The 20,163-nt window shown below is 43.0% G+C and overlaps 2 protein-coding genes across 2 annotated transcripts; one reads left to right on the forward strand and one right to left on the reverse strand.

Moving 5' to 3' along the window:
- Window positions 1-317: 317 nt before the first annotated feature.
- THRSP (thyroid hormone responsive) lies at window positions 318-3,084 on the forward strand. Its single transcript, XM_015078877.3, has 2 exons — window positions 318-846; window positions 2,620-3,084. The coding sequence occupies exon 1, from the start codon at window positions 357-359 to the stop codon at window positions 825-827; it is 471 nt and encodes a 156-aa protein (XP_014934363.2). The 5' UTR covers window positions 318-356; the 3' UTR covers window positions 828-846; window positions 2,620-3,084.
- Window positions 3,085-4,727: 1,643 nt separating this feature from the next.
- On the reverse strand, window positions 4,728-14,013 carry NDUFC2 (NADH:ubiquinone oxidoreductase subunit C2). The gene is made up of 3 exons (XM_015078874.3): window positions 13,673-14,013; window positions 7,356-7,499; window positions 4,728-4,911 (listed from the first exon to the last, which is right to left on the reverse strand). The coding sequence occupies exons 1-3, from the start codon at window positions 13,839-13,841 to the stop codon at window positions 4,862-4,864; spliced, it is 363 nt and encodes a 120-aa protein (XP_014934360.1). The 5' UTR covers window positions 13,842-14,013; the 3' UTR covers window positions 4,728-4,861.
- Window positions 14,014-20,163: the final 6,150 nt, after the last annotated feature.

The following is a 20,163-nucleotide window of genomic DNA, read 5'->3' on the forward strand; positions in this document are numbered from 1 at the left end:
TGAAGAGGCAGCTTGGTCTCAGATAACCCGAAAGAACTCATGACTGCCCTGGGGTCAAGCACACTGGTTGCCAAAGAGAAAAGCTTCCCTCTAACAAGCCAGTTGCGCTGGTGAAGGAGGAGGCGGGTGCTTGCTGAGGCGGTCACAGAGTGCTGAAATGACAGACAGAGGGCTGGCAGGTCTGTCTCTGGGCAGATGGATCGCCTGATATAGACGTTGGTGCCCAAGCCCTGGGATTGGCCTAAAACAGGTTTGTGTTGACCCACTGGCGGGCTTTGGCATCCTGTCAAACTGCTGTCACCTCTGGACATAAAAATGGTCTCGACGTAGTTCTGGGGCAGTCTGCTGGACTCGGCATGGAAACAGCAGCCATCATGCGGGTGCAAACCAAGCACTACCCGAAGAACTGCCTGCTGACTGTCATGGACCGGTACTCGGCCGTGGTGCGTAACATGGAGCAGGTGGTGATGATCCCCAGCCTCCTGCGGGACATGCAGTATAATGTGCACGGGCACCAGGCCCAGGATGGGGCCCCTGATCTCTACAACTACTTCACCATGCTCAAGGCCATCCGCGTGGATGTGGACCATGGGCTGCTGCCCCGAGAGGAGTGGAGGTCCAAGGTGGCAGATGGCAGGGCCAGTGAGGCTGAGAATGAAGCTGCAAAGACAGAGAAGGATGAGGAGGAGAGGATCTTGGGGCAGCTGGACCTGGAAGCCCAGTTCCACCTGCACTTTTCCAGCCTTCATCACATCCTCACCCACCTTACCCTGAAAGCTGAGGAGGTGACAAGGACATACCAGGAGATAACAGGAGAGGCCAAGTAGGCCTCGGACTCTAGGGAAGGTAACGCTGGCTCATTGGTGGGTGTCAGAGTCCATTGAGGGATATTCCAGGGGAGGTGAGCTGGAGCAGTGCACAGCCCAGTGGGAGAGGGAGAGCCTGGGTCTCAGACAGGTACCCTCACTGCAGGGTATTGAGACCAGGACCAGGGAGGGCTCAAGGCCAGGCCTGTCTTATTCTCTGGAACCAGAATTGGTAAGTAATGGCCACGAACTGCATGGTGATAATAAGAAAGGTGGCCTGTGAATGCATACCTTATGTGCACATATATTGTTTGTGCATGGGTGCATTTACTAGCAAGTATGTGAATGCTTGGGTCAGCAACTCTGGTTCAAGTTCTGACTCTACCACTAAGGCCTTGGTTTCACTGGCTCACTTCCCTGGGTTTCTGTTTCTTCACTGAATCATAACAGTCTTAGTAAAAACAACTATTGGCACTTCAATAGTTTTATAGTTTAAAAATCACTTGCATATGGGGCACCTGGCTGGCTCAGTGGGTTGAGCCTCTGACTCTTGATTTTGGCTCAGGTCGTGATCCCAGGGTCATGGGACCGAGCCCCATGTAGGGCTCCACGGTGAGCGTGGAGCCTGCTTAGGATTCTCTCTCTCCCTCGCTCAGCCCCTCCCCGCAATGGCACTCTCTCCCTCGCTCTCTCTCTCAAATTAAAAAAAAAAAAATCACTTGCATATTAATTTTCTAATGGAACTATCATTCCCTTTTACAGATGAAAAAACTGGGGCCTGAGAAGTAAAAAGAGTCCCAGGTTACTCAGGAAATGAATGTACCCTGGCTTAACTCAAATCCAGTTCCCTTTCTCTGTGCTAGTGGATTGCCCTAGAACCTTAGAACCCTGCAGCCCGGGCTGGAGAGAAACCCCCTCTATGTGTGTCAACTATACTTTAATTAAAAACGAAACAAAACAGGGGCGCCTAGGTGGCTCAGTTGGTTAAGCCTCCAACTTTGGCTCCAACTCTCATGGTTCGTGGGTTCGAGCCCCGTGTCGGGCTCTGAGAGCCTGGAGCCTGCTTCAGATTCTGTGTGTGTGTGTCTCTCTCTCTGCCCCTTCCCTGCTCTCACTCTGTCCCTCTCTGTCTCAAAAATAAATAAACATTAAAAAAAAAACTAGAGGGGCCCCTGGGTGGCGCAGTCGGTTAAGCGTCCGACTTCAGCCAGGTCACGATCTCGCGGTCCCTGAGTTCGAGCCCCGCGTCAGGCTCTGGGCTGATGGCTCGGAGCCTGGAGCCTGTTTCCGATTCTGTGTCTCCCTCTCTCTCTGCCCCTCTCCCATTCATGCTCTGTCTCTCTCTGTCCCAAAAATAAATAAACGTTGAAAAAAAATTATTAAAAAAAAAAAAAACTAGAAAATCCAATTTGTTAGTGTCAACTTTAGCAACAAAATAGAAAAGAAACCGCACCCAACTCCTTCAAAGACGAGAGCAGCCATTCTGCACCATGTTTGAGCACACCGTAACCTGATGTTCATGGTGGCTATCTGGTACAGCAGAAGTTAAAAAGTCTGGGCTCAGGTCTTGGGTCTACCACTGACCCTGTATGACCCCAGACAACTTCACCTGTCTGCCTTGCAGTTTCCCTGTGAGTGAAACGCGGAGGTGAAACTAGCTGTTACCGCAGCTCTGACACCCCAACTCTTACACTGCTAACTGCATTGCCAGATTTCCCTACAGCAATGAGCTGCTGCGTTGTTTTTCCTAACTAAATAGGCACGTTGTATGAATTTATACTGACTCGGTTTTTTAAATTTCGGCTCTCCACAGATCCCTTTAAGTGGCAGAGGGCAGACTCTGATGAGGACACGGAACACTTCGCTAGCTCTGACGCAGACCAGAAAGGCCTGGACCTGCCGCTGGAAGCAAACAAAGGCGACTTGGCTCTCTGGGATGCTTCTCTCGCTCTGAGCACCAGCTTGTGGACTTGGCACCAGGTCACCGTTAGGATGCCTGCTGTTATTCACAGCTCCCCTCACCCTCTTAGCAGCTTGGGGTGGTGGCCAGTGCTTCATGAGGGGCTAGGTATTACCTGGCCAGTGTGGTATGCCAGAAAGGACGTAGGTTTTAGCATCTGACCCAACTGAAATTCACATCCTTTCTCTGGGCAGTCATTTACCATGTGATCTTGGACGTTAATTCAACTCACCGGAGCCTAAATTTCCTCATCTATAAAATGGGATAGTATTACCTCACAAGATTGTTATGGAAATTAAAGATGATGAATCAAAAGCACCTGGCATGTGAGTGCTATTATTATAGGTTGACTTTCTCCCACCCTTACCATGTATTTGCTCTAGCCCTTGCTTTTTACCCTCCAGAACTAAGGCATAGCAAAGTCCCTTGGGATGAATGGTTCACACTCATGTACCTGCCAACCACAAGTGAACTATAAACGTATTTATTGCAGTAGCAGTAAAAAACCCAAAACTTTGTACTTATATATATCTTCATTAGCTTAAAAAAAATTTGTTTCATATTTGAGAGAGAAGAGAGCGAGTAGGGGAGGGGCAGAGAGACAGAGACAGAATCCAAAGCAGGCTCCAGGCTCTGAGCTGTCAGCACAGAGCCCGATGTGGGGCTTGAGCTCACGAGCAGTGAGATCATGACCTGAGCCACCCAGGCGCCCCTATCTTCATTAGGTTCTGAAGTAATTTCTCAGACATAATTTCATTTTTAACAAGTGAGACCCAAGAGAATAGATGGATCTCATCTGATTTTGTCCAGAAACCACATGCGTATATTCATTCTAATTTGATATAATGTATTGAGAAGAAATAATTTTATTAATCTCCCCAAACCAATCTGATTATAAAATCTGAGCTTGCAAACAAACACATTTTGGATAAACATTTGGATTTGGGAAGTGATAAAGGGTAGATTCGTTCCAGTTAGGTGGGGTTTTTACCTTTAATCACACCAAGCTCTGCTGTAGACAGTGTTAGCTGCTGAGCCCACTTTCTCCTGGGTGATCCCTGGATCATAACCAAAGACCCCTTTGCAGTACCAGTGTTCCAACAGTTCTTCTGGTCTTGAGTCTCCTCCTAAACCACCCTTTATGTTGATTGTTGCAGAGAGCTCAGAAATACAAGCCTGACTGTGCTACTCCACTAAAAAGCCTTTAGTGACTTCCCACCACCTATAGAATCAAGCCCAAATTATTCTGCAAATTCAGAAAACCCTCCATAATCTGGGTTACTTTATTTTGCTTTTACCAGCACTGGGAACAGGTAAGCTTTTTCTGTAATCGGCCATATATTAAAGAGTTTAGCTTTTGCAGGCCATAACGTCTGTCACAACTACTCAACTCTGTCATTATAGCATGGAAACAACCATAGACAGGCAAACAAGCATAGCTATATTCCAATAAACCGTTCTGGCAGCGGACATTTGGCCCACAGGCTGGTTTGCTAACTCGACTCAACTTCATTTTATTTTTTGAGAGAGAAAGACAGAGAGAATCATAAGCAGGCCCCCAAATCAAAAGTCAGGAATGCTTGACTGAACCACCCAGGTGCCCCTAAACTCCATTTTATTTTATTAAAAAAAATTTTTTTTTAATGTTTATTTATTTTTGAGAGAGAGAGAGAGAGAGAGAGAGAAAGCACGCAGGGGAAGGGGAGGGAGAGAGGGAGACAACAGAATCTGAAGCAGGTTCCAGGCTCTGAACTGTCAGCACAGAGCCTGAAGCAGGGATTGAACCCACGAACTGTGAGAACATGACCTGAGCTGAAGTTGGAGGCTTAATTGACTGAGCCACCCAGGGCCCCCACCTAAACTCCACTGTAAATCTGCCAGATGTCTTCTTAAAATTGGGTGAATGGAAACGGACCATTCTCCAGTGAATTATTTTTCTTATGACAAAAAGGAGTCAAGAGTGTTCATGATGACCATTTTAATCACAAAGTGTTAACATACAGATTAACATAAACTTCAGGTATCATAGAAACATGTTTCACAAAATTCAGACATAACTGGTATCAGTGAAACCAAAGTAAGCATTTTGGAGACTTCAACGCACTGGATGGAATTCTTCAAGAAAGTCACCATAAGTTTTCTTATCTATAAAAAGGAAAGATCACAAAAAAAATTATTTTTAAATTAGGTTTTATTTTTATTAAAAATTTTTTTCCTATGTTTATTTATTTTTGAGAGAGACAGAACACAAGTCGGAGACGTTCAGAGAGAGAGGGAGACACAGAATCTGAGCACGCTCTGGGCTTAGAGCTGTCAGCACAGAGCCCAAATGTAGGGCTCGAACCCAGGAACCGTGAGATCATGACCTGAGCTGAAGTCAGATGCTAAACCAATTAAGCCACTCAGAAGCCCCTTAAGTTATGTTTTAAAAATCGTATTTCCTAAAAAAAAATTAACAGTTAATATTCTCGTAGACAGAAACTCCTCTAAGAATTTCCTTAGGTTCTTGTCCTCAACCATAGCTTGGCAATCCCTGAGACACTGTTTCACTGGATGAAGGGTAAATTTGGAAGACTCTGGTGACATCCAGATGGCTGCCCAGAGGGACAGAGCGCTGCCAGGGGGCCCTGGCTGACGGGGTAATGGAAGGAATAAACAGGGAGGAGCACAGGTCAGCTGCAGGACCAGGAGTCGAGGTGGTCAAGCTTTCCATGTCCCTGCTGTCAGTGCAAGAGGCTCTCAGCACACCTGCCACTGATATGCTGCTCAGAGACAGAATGAGTCTGTAAGGCTACACAGGCTCCCACTGACAGAGGGAGCTAGTATAAACAGGAGGCAATGAGCCACAGGCCTGGGACTGAGGACTGCTCTGCCACTGGGTCTGTTAGGAATCACGGTTTCCAAGATTCCAATGCTAACGTGCATTTGCCTACTCCCCATCCCTGATACATCCATTATTCATGGCTTTGTACTCTAGCCTTTGAATTCTTCATTGGTAAAGAAAGCTATACCTTTTTGATCCACTATGAACATCACATATGTGACTAAAGGCTATGGGAATATTAAATAGAGTAATAAAATTTTAGAGCTAAATAGGATATTAGAGACCATCCTTTAGTATAATAAAATTTAAATGCTTAATATTACACATTTTTGTGAATATGTAAATATTTAAATATCTCTTTAAAATCTATGTAAGTTCAAAGTTTTTCTACATTCGTTCATTCATTCCTTCACATATATGTACATCTGTATTATGTATATGTATTAAAATACAAACAAGACAACGGTTATATTACAATCATATTCATAGTTGAAGAGTGGTAAGTAGAATGTACTGAGGAAATTCCTGTCTGTAGCTGGGCCAAGGCTTCTTTGAGATGATGAATCTTAGGTTGGAATTTGCTAGATGGACAGGTAAAAATGGAGGAAGAGGACGATCAAGAAGGTACAGAGTTGAGCATTACCCAGGATATAGGGCAGATTTAGGACACAGAATTTCACAAGGCAGGAGATGAGTGACAGGAGATGAGACAGGTTTTTGTGTACATCAGATCAGCTATTATTTATTGCTTACTAGTATAGACTTTGTACTAGAGGGCTGGGGAAACAAAGATGAAGCTACAGTCTAGTGAGGGAGAAAGACATGTACATGTTACGTGGTAGATAAAAGGTATGGGCAAAGTCTTTCTAGCAGGCAATTAGCTCAGCCTGGGGAAATAAGCCATCCTAAACAGTCTGGATTTTGTCCAATAGGCAATAGATAGCTACCGTAAGCAATGCCTATTATTATGCATAGCCACATTTATCCAGAGACATGACCTTCAGTAAGACTGAAGGCAGAGGTGTGCTGGAGGCAAGTGCAAGAGTTCAAGCAAGAGATTATAAGGGTGTGAACTGGGGTAGTGGCAGTGGGAGAGAGATGGGAGTTTAGGATTGAGAAATAGGAAGTAGAATGGTAAGACTTGAGGACTAATGAGAGGTCACAGAAAGACTGGAAGACACTTCCCAGGCTTCTGGCTGGAGTAACCAGGTGGACAACAGTGCCACTCACCGATGCAGAACACAGAACAGAAGTCTGCACGGGCAGAGGGGACATAAAATCTGTTTGCTGTCTGAGGGACACAGAGGTACTCGGCTAGGAACTGGATATACAAATTCAAGAGAATCCTAATACATAGGCAATGATGTGAGAGTCAACAGAATACTGAATGTACCTGAAGCCACAGGCATGTATAAGATTAACCAGGGCAAATGATACAGGGTAAGAAAGAGGTTCACTATAGGTAACTTGAAATACCTTTCTATTTTTTTATGTTTATTTATTTAATTTTGAGAGAGAGAGAGAGAGAGAGAGAGAGAGAGAGAGAGAGAGAGACAGAGTGTGAGCAGGTGAAGGGCAGAGAGAGACAGAAACACAGAATCCAAAGCAGGCTCCAGGCTTTGAGCAGTCAGCACAGAGCCTGATGCGGGGCTTGAACCCATGAACCGTGGAATCATAAAGTCGGACGCTTAACTGACTGAGCCACCCAGGCACCCCTGAAACACCTTTTTCAAAAAATAATAAATCAAATAAATAAATGAAATACCTTTTTCAGGAAAATCCTCTGGATGTGATTTTACATATGCAAACATATCATGGTCCTTCACAGCATACATATAATCTTGACGTTTTAAAAGATAATATCCAATAAAGACAAAAGAAGTAACATATAGAAGCTGGCGATGTAAACCTGAAATTCAAACAATAAATTGCAAAGAAAGCAAAAATCCATCAATGTGTATTTAAAATCACAGCTTTGCAGTTCAGATATGTAATTTATTGTTATTTCTTCCACATTCTTTAAAAAAAAAGGTTTTTCTACATGGCTCTTTTGCAAAAACAGCCTTGACCCTGACATCAATTATGAAAACCAACATTAAATCTACAAACATAACTATGAATAGAATCCATGTTTATTTATTCATTCATTTATTCACTTATGCAAAACGAACTCAAGATTTTTCAAATTTAGGTTTTATAAATTTCTTTATGGGAAAAGGTGGATTAAGTACAAAATCCTGAAGATCTAAACTAACTTGTATTCCAGGACCTGTTCAGGATGTGATGTGACAGAGATGAAGTCCTTTATAAATGCTCAGAAAGCAGTTTGGTTTGTCTCCATACACCAATTTGTATCTGCATATTTACTGGTTACCAAAGCAGCCAGCTACACTATCAATTCTCTTCTTACCTTCTAAATTTTGTACCATATGTATGAGTACCTATTCGAAAACTAGATTTAAAAAATCATCCTATTACAATGAGACTGGGGAGGATCAAATCATGTGATCTAGGGAAAGCCAAAATTAAAAAAAATTTTTTTTTTTAACGTTTATTTATTTTTGAGACAGAGAGAGACAGAGCATGAGGGGCAGAGAGAGAGGGAGACACAGAATCTGAAACAGGCTCCAGGCTCTGAGTGGGAAAGCCAAAATTTAAAGTCTGAATGGGAGATCCAAAGGTCTGAACTTTATATACAGAAACATCTTTTAAAAAAGGCTAACCACAGGTTTGATTTTCTAGCTATGCCCCAGAATTCTACCCCCAGCCCTCTTCTTCTTATCCCACATATATTGCTTTGAAGAATTCGTTTATTCCTATAGTTTTATTTACCATCCATGTTCTAGTGACCTGCAAGTATGTCTGACTCAGATACCCGAGGTGAGTAACAGATATATCCAAATGTTTGACACGTGTGTTCACCTGCATATCCCCAAACGAACTTCCTTCCTTCCTAATCGCCTTTTGTAAGACCAATCACCCAGGAAATCAAGTCCTGGGTAATCACAGTACTCATTCCTTTTTTTTAATGCTCTTTCCCCACATTCTGTCACTGAGTCCTGTCAATTCTACCTTGTAAATATTTCCTTGCCTCACTTCAGGGAACTCAATCTCCCTTTCATCTCATTTTCTACTCTGCACTTATCCCAGTCTGTACCCTGTCATTAGAGGAATTTTAACTAAAATACAAACCTAGCTTGTCAGCCCTTTCTCCTTCAATTATACCCAATAGGAGACCAAACTCCTAGATAATGACCTCCCAGGTCTCTCATGAACTGACTCTTCCATCTTTATCTAACATTCCCTGATACACACATTGTGTTCCAGCAATACTGACTACTTCTATTTTTATTTTTAATTAATTTTTAGAGAGAGAGAGCAGGGGAGGGGCAGAGAGAGAATCCCAAGCAAGTTCTTTGCTATCAGTGCAGACCCCAATGTGGACTTGAACTCCCCAACCATGAGATCGTGACCGGAGCAGAAATCAAGGGTCAGACACTTAACTGACTGAGCCACCCAGGCACCCCATGATACTGAACTACTTTTTTTTTTTTAAATTTCTCTTTGAGAGACAGAGACAGACAGAGTGCAAGCAGGGAGGGGTAGAGAGAGCGGGAGACACAGAATCCAAAGCAGCTCCAGGCTCTGAACTGTCAGCACAGAGTATGAAGCAGGGCTTAAACCCACGAACTGTGAGAACAGGACCCGAGCTAAAGTAGGACATTTAACCGATTGAGACACCCAGGCGCCCAATACTGAACTGCTTTTAATTCCTCATACCACCCACTGGTTATTTCTCTGCCCAGACAACCTCTGCCCCCATCCTTCAAGATTCAATTCAGACATCACTTCTGCTAAGAAGTCATCCCAGAATTTTCCTTAACAGGGTTAAAACAGGGTGAACTCCTCTCTATTAGCATGTTAAATGCTATACAGATTATTTCTATCTACTACCCCGCAAAGCCAATGTTTAATTCATTTTTGTGTACCAGCACGTAGACAGCACTTAATATTTAATAAATGGATAAAAGGTCTTGGGCAAGTCAATTTACTACCTCTAAAACAAAGATGATACCTATCCTATCGTTCTCATGGCAGTATTATATAAACCAAAAGAAAATGCGTGTAAAAATATTTTTGGAAAAATGTGTAAAACAATAAAAATTCAAAATAGTACTACAATCTGGGACTGGACAGGGTTCAGGCTCTTTCGCATTCTCCCTGACCCCAAACAGCCATCACTCCCCCTGATGGGCCACCTGCAATATAGCAAAGTGTGCTGAGTTCTTCTTCTATATGCCACTGGACGACACAGACACAAAGACCTAGACTCTCTATGCTTATGTATATTCCTCATAGGAAAAGATCCCCTGAATGTTTCAGATGGTGATGTTAGTGTCCCAGCCCTCAAGGGCATGGTTTGGCCCCTTCCCAAGTCCTCCTTTCCTTAACCTCTTCTCTCCCTCTCAGTGGTGGCCTCCCTCCCACCACATGCACAACTCCTCCACAATCGTTTTCCCTTTATTAAGTGAATTAAAAAAATTTTTTTAGGTTTATTTATTTTTCAGAGAGAGAGAGAGAGAGAGAGAGAGAGAGAGCATGGGTGGGGGAGTGGCAGAGAGAGGGAGACACAGAATCTGAAACAGGCTCCAGGCTCTGAGCTGTCAGCACAGAGCCCAATGCAGGGCTTGAGCTCACGGACCACGAGATCATGACCTGAGCCGAAGTTGGACGCTCAACTGGCTGAGCCACCCAGGCTCCCCAAGTGAATTTAAACTTGGAAGCCATGGTGTTCTTTGCAGAACACCATTAACTACTGATATATTATACTAGAAATCAATAAATATATTTAATTTTGTGGTAGACACTTAGATACCAACTGACTATAAATTTAGAGCAGGTAAGTGGTAACTACTATCAGTGGTTTAGAACTTGTGATGGGAGAAAAGCTCAAGAAAAAAATTCTATTTAATATTTTCTGCTAACTTGAAAAAGATCTGCACAATTTGATTTCATTTACAGAATATTCCAATGCTACCCACAGAATGCCAGATACTTTCCACGGCTATAGTTTGAAAATCCACCATATCTTTCTCCTTCCCCACTCCTCTGTCACAGCTGTTACCCAACATGCATAAACTTATACCATTTGGCCTTTTAAATGGATATGCTTGTCTGATTTGTGAGTCTTTCAAGGCCTGGGACCATGTTTTAGACTTCCTTGTAATCTACATACATTTAGTTATTCAATACTTACTGAATACTGCTATATGACTGTCATTAAACTAGACAAACATAATGTGCTTCAGTAAATGCTGCTGAGAACCATTTCAATAAAGTTCTCAAGACCGAGGAAGCCCCGGGGAACTCAGGAACTCTAACCCCTAGGCCCTAGTGTTAAGGGCTTTATACATCATCTCATCTAGTTCTCACAGCCACATAGAGGTAGATATTATCTCTATTTCATATGTAAGGAAACTAAAGCTCAAAGAGATAAGTAACTTCCCCAGAATTGAATGGCTAGTAGAATGGAGTGGTGTCAAACCCAAAATCATGTGCTCTTGACCACTGTGTTCTTCCTCTGGAATAGTATCTCTCCAATCTGTACCTCCTCTGTGCTCCCAAAGTGCTCTCTGCTCACCTACTTCTATGAAAACACATTATCTGTCATGCCTAGACCCATAATGGACTGTTCACTTGTCTGACTCGACTAGGAGCTCTTCAAGGGCAGGGACGGTATTCCTCACCTCATATACCTGGTATGTAACCCTTCCTGGCACAAAGAAAGAACTTAGTAAATGCTGAACAAACAAATATATGGTAAACTGTTTGCATAACAACAGCTAAGGAATAGAAACTTTGTCTAGTACCTTCTGTAAGCCAGGCATTTTATCTCTAGAATCTCACTTAATTCCCACAACAAATATGCAAAGATTAATTACTCTCATTTTACAGATGAAGAAATTTTGCCTCTGAATGGCCGACCAAGTAACTTGTCCAAGCTAACACAGATAGGAAAGAGAGGAGCAAGGCCATCGAGTTGCAAAGTGCAGCTGTGACAGGCTGGGGCAAATGTGGAGTGGTGATGAAAAGGGAGAAAACTTCATCTCCCCAGAGGCAGAAGTAGACAAAGCCCACTCCTTTGATGGAGGAGGGTCATGTCTAAGGGAGATGGGATTTCAATACTATTTGAGCACTGGAAACGCTAAGATTTGGTGAGCTGAAAGCTGGACTTCAGGCATGACATACAGCTGCAAGGTGGCCAAAAGAGGAACAAATGAAGTGATTCCTGGTCGCCTGAACCACTGTATTAGCTTTCTTCTAAACTGAGTTCCTCGGCTCCAATCAGTGCTTTGCACTGACAAAGGTGACCTTCTTTTTAAAATACAAGGCCTGGTGCCCCTGGGAGGCTCAGTCGGATAAGCATCTGACTCTTGATTTCGGCTCAGGTCATGTTCTCCAGGGTTCCTGATTTCAAGCCCCATGTGAGGCTCTATGCTGACAGCAAAGGACCCGCTTGGTATTCTCTCCATGCCCCCTGTGCCCCTCCCCACTCACGTGTGCTCTCTCTCTCTCAAAATAAATAAATAAACATTTAAAAGAAAAAACAAAACAAAACACAAGGCCTGGGGGACCTGGCTGGCTCAGTTTGTAGAGCATCTGACTCTTCATGTCACAGTCATGAGTTCAAGGCCCATGTTGGGCATGGAGCCTACTTAAAACACAAGGCCTGCTTACTGCATCTCTCCACTCCCCATCTGCCAATAGCTCTCAAAAGCTAAAAAGGTTCCTGTCTGCCTAGAGTATAATGTGCCCTGATCTACCTAAATCTCCTTCTTACCCTCATTATCCTATTCTATACACTCAATCATCAAACTGTTCCCCATTCAGAGGCCCTTACCTCCATTTACTTCCACTAGCTTCTCAAAGGCCTGAAAAACTCTCCTAGAATTCGATAAATCATAGCTAAGTTCAAACACACCTCTTCCAGGGGCGCCTGGGTGGCTCAGTTGGTTAAACAACTGACTTCGGCTCGAGTCACGATCTCACAGTTCGTGGGTTTGAGCCCCACGTCAGGTTCTGTGCTGACAGCTTAGAGCCTGGAGCCTGCTTCGAATTCTGTGTCTCCCTCTCTCTCTGTTCTTCCCTTGCTCATGCTCTGTTTCTCTCTCTCCTTCAAAAATAAAGAAAAACATTTAAAAAAAGACAGCTCTTCTAAAGCTTCCCTCCTCTTTTCCCTTTGGAAATCCACTGCCCTTTGCCCAGCTACTGTGTCAGCCATTATCTGACAGGAGGCCACTGACATGCTACTAGAAAATACAGCCCAGTGGTTTTATCCTCTCCTACTCAAAGGGGGTCTCTAGACTAGCATCATCAACAGTATCTGGGAGTTTGTAAACATCACGCTTCTCTCCAGACTTGATAAATCAGAATCCGCATTTTAAAAAGAGCCCCAGGTTACCAGTATGTACATTAAGTTTGAAAAGCACTACTTTCAAATACAGACTTGAGGTCTAAAAACAGGCTACTCAGGAGCGCCTGGGTGGCTCAGTGGGTTAAGTGTCCAGCTTCGGCTCGGTCATGATCTCCCCATTCCTGGGTTCGAGCCCCCATAGCAGGCTCTGTGCCGACACCTCGGAACCTGGAGCCTGCTTTAGATTCTGTGTCTCCCTCTCTCTCTGCCCTCCCCCCTGCTGTCTCTCTCTCTCAAAACTAAATAAACATTAAAAAAAAAATAAAAACAGGCTACCTAACAACCATATGACCTTGGGCAAGTTGCATTAACCCCTCTGAAGCTCAATTTCCTCATTGAGGACCTGGCAGTTCAATCCTGGGTTCTTCACAGACTCACTGTGGGGCCTTGGGTTTCATTGCCCTCAATTGTTAAGTGCCAAGTAACACTTTGGCCCTATCGAGTTCTGAAGAGCTCCCGGGACACGGATGCCCCAGGGAGGCGAGGCGGGGCCTGTTAGGTGAAAAAGCCCGGAAAAGCGAAAGGACCTTGGGCAGCCTATGGAGGAACCAACCCACAGCCCTGAGACCCCCTCTCCTCCCAGCCGATCCCGCCCGCGCAGCCCTCACCGGCAGTCACCACCGGCCTTCGCCGGATCGCGTTATCAATCAGGCCGGAGCAGTAGCCCAAGAAACCCATGTAGACGAGTCTCGGGTCGGTCAGCTTGGGCGGTGGGAGGCTCCGGGCCTCATCCGGCAGGAACTGTAAGGGCACTCGGCCCGGCCGTCCGCTCATCATGGTGATGCCGTTCCCACTGGAGGCCTAGCCTCGGACCGCCAACTACAAAGAAAACCACCAGGACCACCGCCTCGGCCCAAGCCGCGAGCTTTCTCCTCCGAGAGCCCGGCTGAAGGGCATGGCGCAGGGCGGTACAGCGCCCATACGCTTCCCCGTGCGCGCTGCTGCAGGGACCCCGCACACGAAGTTCCGGGTTATCAAATGGCCGGTGCTGCTTGCCCTCCCGCAGGCGCTGATGCTGGCGGGTAGGGTTTCCTGGGCTTGGTACCGCGGGGTCTAGGGTACACCAAATGAGCAGAGCTCAGAGACTAGTAGATACTGCTTTTTTTTTTTTTTTTTTTTTTTTTTGTTCTCGACGCCCCCCGCCCGAATTGCCTCTCTTTCCCCTCCCCTGAATGGCCCTTCAGGCCGAATTGATCTTTGTATCCAACACCCACAAGTAGGTTTGACGGATCGTTCTAAGAAACGTAATTAATCAAAATCATAAAAGCTAGTTTCATTTGCTGAATTTCCCGTTGTTCACAGGCACACCTTCCAAAGCCTAAAATTAAGATCCAGCCAGCAACAAAGAATTCAGAGAACATCAGGATTGGATCATTTAGCCAAACTCTTGAAAGTCAGCTTGGGTGGCAGCACCCTAAAAATTTTCACCTCTGAGTCTTTACGTCCTTGCACGTAGCTCAAGGAAAAGGTGTTCCCCACAGGTTTGAAGAATGAAAGAAGGAATTTATAACATTCTGCCAAGTAATTGCCAAGTCTTTGCTTCCCTACCTCCAGTAATGGGGAGCTTCTACTTTTGAACAGCTCTCTTTCGAAAACCCTTCCTGATTTGAGTGACAATGTCTTCTTTTGGTGTTCATTCATTAGTGAGGTCAACATTTTACCTAGATAAATGCTGATTAAACCAGAGATTAATGCAAAAGTATACGTATCAGAGGTATTGAGCTCCAAAGTGGAAGAATTAAATATCAGTTAAGAATGATTAAATAAAGGATGGACCTTTTGTGTCTCATAAAATTGACTCCCAGATCTATAATATTTCAAGTTAGTATTTCCCTAGGTAATGTATATTGGGAGTTGCCTGGAAAGCAGCAAATGTTTCAAAGTTTCACACTCTTTGATCCAGTAATTACAGAGCTGGAAATCAGTCCTATGGAAATAGAATGACATATAATAAAGCTGTTTTACAATTTTTAAAAAAACCTCAGTGTTTATTTTTAAAACTACATCAAAAGAAGGGAAACCACTTAAAATTTCCCATAGTAAGATTGTGTAAATTTTGAATACTAAATGAACTCTTAGGCAAACACTTAAAAATATTTAAATGATATTTACACATTCTTCTCCCCCACATTTTTCTAAGTCCAATCTGGGACAAGATAACAAATACCCATATTCTACCACTCAGAATTCACAACCATTAATGTTTTGTCATATTTATTTTTAACCTTTTTTTTAAAGGAAATAAAACACTATAAATAAAGCTTAAGTCCCCTCTCTCTTCTTCCCCAGAGAACCACTGTCATGAGTTTAGTATATATACTTCCAATTCACTTTTTATATTTTTACATATATTTAATATCATGTTATGTGTGTTTGTTATGTTTTTTTACCCAAATAGTATAATTCATTGTTCCTCTTTTCTCTCACTTTTATCATTGCATGCAATGATTCATTCCTTTTTTTTTTTTTTTGAAAGTTTACTAATTTATGTTGAGAGAGAGTGCATAAACGAGCAGGGGAGGGGCAGAGAAACAGGGAGAGAGAGAATCCCAAGCAGGCTCCACGCTGTTAGCACAGAGCTGGACATGGGGCTTAATCTCACCAACTGGGAGAACATGACCTGAGCTGAAATCAAGAGTGGAACGCTTAACCAACTGAGCTACCCAGGCACCCCTGATTCATTCATTTTGACTACTGTATAATATTCCATCATATAAATATGTCACATTTAATTTATCCATTACCCTTTTGATGGATATTTAGATTGTTTTCAGTTCCTTGAACATCTATACTCTAAGCCTATACTCTAGTGTCCAGAGAAACTTGAATACATGTACTAGGATTAGGAGATGTACAAGAATATATGCAGGAGTAGAAGCACCTGAGTGATTCCGTCGATAAGTGTCTGACTTTGGCTCAGGTCATGATCTCATGGTTCATGGGTTCAAGTCCCACGTAGGACAGCCCAGAGCCCAGAGCCTGGAACCTGCTTCAGATTCTGTTTCTCCCTCTTTCTCTGCCCCTCCCCCACTCACGCTCTGTCTCTCAAAAATGAATAAACGTCAAAAAAAGAAAAAGAATATTCACAGGAGCAATAGCCATTTATAATTCTCCCAAACTGGAAACATCCTAAATGTCCGTTAAGAACGGAATAGAAGGGGCTCCTTGGGGGGCTCAGTTGGTTAAGTGTCCAACCTCAGCTCAGGTCATGATCTAAAAATTTGTGAGTTCTAGCCCTGCATTGGGCTCTCAGCTGTCAACACATAGCCCACTTCAGATCCTCAGTCCCCCTCTCTCTGCCCCTCCCCTGCTTGCACTCTCTCTCACAAATAAAAACATTAAACAAACAAACAAACAAAAAGAAAAGAAGGGGCACCTGGGTGGCTCAGTCGGTTAGGAAACTGACTCTTCATTTTGGCTCAGGTCATGATCCCAGGGTTGTGGGATCGAGCCCCAAGTAGGGCTCCATGCTGAGTTTGGGGCCTGCTTGAGATTCTCTCTCTCTCTCTCTCTCTCTCTCTCTCTCTCTCTCTCTCTGCTCCTCTCCCCTGCTTTTGCTCTTTCTCTATATAATAATAATAATAAGAAGAAGAAACAGAAAATAAATTGTGGTATTTTCATAGGAAGGTGTATCTATGCATTGGTATGATGAATCTCAAAAAAGAGAGTCATGTTAAAAAAGGGAATAAACATAAGGGAATAAGAGATAAGTTACAGGAGAATATTTAATTCCATTTATATAAAGTTCAGTGTTAGGCAAAAATACATTGTTTAGAGATACACATGTTGGTAAATTTGGAAAGAAAAGCAAGAGAAGGATTAACATAAATATTCAGGATTATTATCTCTGGGGAAGGAGAAGCACACATAAGGCCTTTATGGTATTAATAATATTCTATTTCTAAGGTGTGGTGGGTACATGAGTGTACATTTTATTATTTTTGACTTTACATGTGCATTACACACTTTTGGGTTTATGATATATTTAATGTAATAATAAATTTATATTGCTATATTAACATTTTAACTTTTTTATTATGGTAAAAAATACATAGTATTAAATTTACCATCTTAACCATTTTTAAGCATACAGCTCATTAGTATTAAGTATATTCACATCGTCATGCATCATATCTCTAGAACTCCTTCATCCTGCAAAACTGAAACACTACACCCATTAAACACTAATTCCATGTCCCTCTTCCCCCCAGCTTTGGCAGCCACCTCTCTACTTTTCTGTTTCTATGATTCTGACTTCTGTAGATACTTCATATGTATGGAATTATATAATATTTGTCCTTTTGTGACTGGCTTATTTCACTTACCATAATGTCTTTGAGATGAAATCATATTGCTGCATGTGACAGGATTTTCTTCCTTTTGAGGCTGCATAATATTCCATCACAAAAAGTAGACACTACATTTTTTTTTATCCATTCATCGGTCAATGGACATTTGTGTAGCTTCCACCTTTTACCTATTGTGAATAATACTGCAATGAAAATAAGTTTGCAAATATCCCAAGGTCCTGCTTTGAGTTCTTTTAGATATATCCCAGAAGTGGGATTGCTGAATCCTATGGTAATTCTATTTTTTATTTTTTTGAGGAACCTCTCTACTGTTTTCCATAAGGCTGCACCATTTCATGTTCCCACAGTGCCTAAGGATTCCAAGTTCTTCACGTTCTTACCTACACTTGCTGTTTTCTGTTCTTTTGATAGGGGCCCATCCTGTTGAATGTGAGCTGTTATCTCATTGTGGTTTTGATTTGCATTTCTCTTATGATTAGTGATGTTGAGCTTCTTTTCATACACCAACTTATTGGCCATGTCTATATCTTCTTTGGGGAATTGTCTGTTCAAGTCCTTTGGTCATTTAAAATTCATGTTATTTGGTTCTTTTTGTTGTTGGGTTGTGGAAGTTCCTTATACATTCTAGCTATTAATCCCTTACCAGATATAGATTTGCAAATATTTTCTCCCATTCCAGAGGTTGCCTTTTCACTATGCTGATTATTTCCTTTGATATGCAGAAATTTTTTGTTTAAGTTTTTTTCATTCTTTTTTTATTTTTTTCTCATACATTTTATTTTATTTTATTTTTCAATATATGAAGTTTATTGTCAAATTGGTTTCCATACAACACCCAGTGCTCATCCCAAAAGGTGCCCTCCTCAATACCCATCACCCACCCTCCCCTCCCTCTGACCCCCCATCAATCCTCAGTTTGTTCTCAGTTTTTTTTTTTAATATATGTAATTTATTGTCAAATTGGTTTCCATACAACACCCAGTGCTCATCCCAACAGGTGCCCTCCTCAATACCCATCACCCACCCTCCCCTCCCTCCCACCCCCCATCAACCCTCAGTTTGTTCTCAGTTTTTAATAGTCTCTTATGCTTTGGCTCTCTCCCACTCTAACCTCTTTTTTTTTTTTTCCTTCCCCTCCCCCATGGGTTCCTGTTAAGTTTCTCAGGATCCACCTAAGAGTGAAACCATATGGTATCTGTCTTTCTCTGTATGGCTTATTTCACTTAGCATCACACTCTCCAGTTCCATCCACGTTGCTACAAAGGGCCATATTTCATTCTTTCTCATTGCCCGTAGTACTCCATTGTGTATATAAACCACAATTTCTTTATCCATTCATCAGTTGATGGACATTTAGGCTCTTTCCATAATTTGGCTATTGTTGAGAGTGCTGCTATAAACATTGGGGTACAAGTGCCCCTATGCGTCAGAACTCCTGTGTCCCTTGGGTAAATTCCTAGCAGTGCTATTGCTGGGTCATAGGGTCGGTCTATTTTTAATTTTTTGAGGAACCTCCACACTGTTTTCCAGAGTGGCTGCACCAATTTGCATTCCCACCAACAGTGCAAGAGGGTTTCCATTTCTCCACATCCTCTCCAGCATCTATAGTCTCCTGATTTGTTCATTTTGGCCACTCTGACTGGCCTGAAGTGATATCTGAGTGTGGTTTTGATTTGTATTTCCCTGATGAGGAGCGACGTTGAGCATCTTTTCATGTGCCTGTTGGCCATCCGAATGTCTTCTTTAGAGAAGTGTCTATTCATGTTTTCTGCCCATTTCTTCACTGGGTTATTTGTTTTTCGGGTGTGGAGTTTGGTGAGCTCTTTATAGATTTTGGATACTAGCCCTTTGTCATTTACAAAGATCTTTTCCCATTCCGTTGGTTGCCTTTTAGTTTTGTTGGTTGTTTCCTTTGCTGTGCAGAAGCTTTTAATCTTCATAAGGTCCCAGTAGTTCATTTTTGCTTTTAATTCCCTTGCCTTTGAGGATGTATCAAGTAAGAAATTGCTACGGCTGAGGTCAGAGAGGTCTTTTCCTGCTTTCTCCTCTAGGGTTTTGATGGTTTCCTGTCTCACATTCAGGTCCTTTATCCATTTTGAGTTTATTTTTGTGAATGGTGTGAGAAAGTGGTCTAGTTTCAATTTTCATTCTTTTTTAAAATGTTTATTTATTTTTGAGAGAGAGACTGCAGGAGGGGCAGAGAGAGAGGGAGACACAGAATCCCAGGCAGGCTCCAGGCTCCAAGTTGTCAACACAGAGCCTGATGCAGAGCTTGATCTCATGAACTGTGAGATCATGACCTGAGCCAAAGTCGGATGCTTAACCGACTGAGCCACTCAGGCACCCCTGTTTGTTTTATGATTTTTTTTTAACATTTATTTATTTTTTTTGAGACAGAGAGAGACAGAGTATGAACGGGGGAGGGGCAGAGAGAGAGGGAGACACAGAATCGGAAGCAGGCTCCAGGCTCTGAGCCATCAGCCCAGAACCTGATGCGGGGCTCGAACTCACGGACCGCGAGATCGTGACCTGAGCTGAAGTCGGACGCTCAACCGACTGAGCCACCCAGGCGCCCCTGTTTTATGATTTTTAAGTAATCTCTACCCTCAGTGTGGGGCTGGAACTTACAAACCTGAGATGGAGAGTCACACACTTGGGGCATCCGGGTGATTCAGCTGGTTAAGCGTTTGTCTTGAGTTTGAGCCCCACATCGTGCTCTGCTCTGACAGTGCAGAGTCTGCTTGGGATTCTCTTTCTCCCTCTCTCTCTGTTCTTCCCCACTTTTTCTC

This window comes from Acinonyx jubatus, chromosome D1 (genome assembly GCF_027475565.1).
Source record: "Acinonyx jubatus isolate Ajub_Pintada_27869175 chromosome D1, VMU_Ajub_asm_v1.0, whole genome shotgun sequence".
Lineage (NCBI taxonomy): Eukaryota > Metazoa > Chordata > Mammalia > Carnivora > Felidae > Acinonyx > Acinonyx jubatus.

Excerpts from the sequence above, each read along its gene's own strand:
- THRSP (XM_015078877.3), top strand. The coding sequence starts at position 357 with ATGGAAACAGCAGCCATCATGCGGGTGCAAACCAAGCACTACCCGAAG.
- NDUFC2 (XM_015078874.3), bottom strand. The coding sequence starts at position 13,841 with ATGATGAGCGGACGGCCGGGCCGAGTGCCCTTACAGTTCCTGCCGGAT. Across the intron at positions 7,500-13,672 it reads AAGGCCGGTGGTGACTGCCG|GTTTACATCGCCAGCTTCTA; the intron begins GTGAGGGCTGCG and ends TTTGAATTTCAG. Across the intron at positions 4,912-7,355 it reads AGAGGATTTTCCTGAAAAAG|ATAAGAAAACTTATGGTGAC; the intron begins GTATTTCATTTA and ends TCCTTTTTATAG.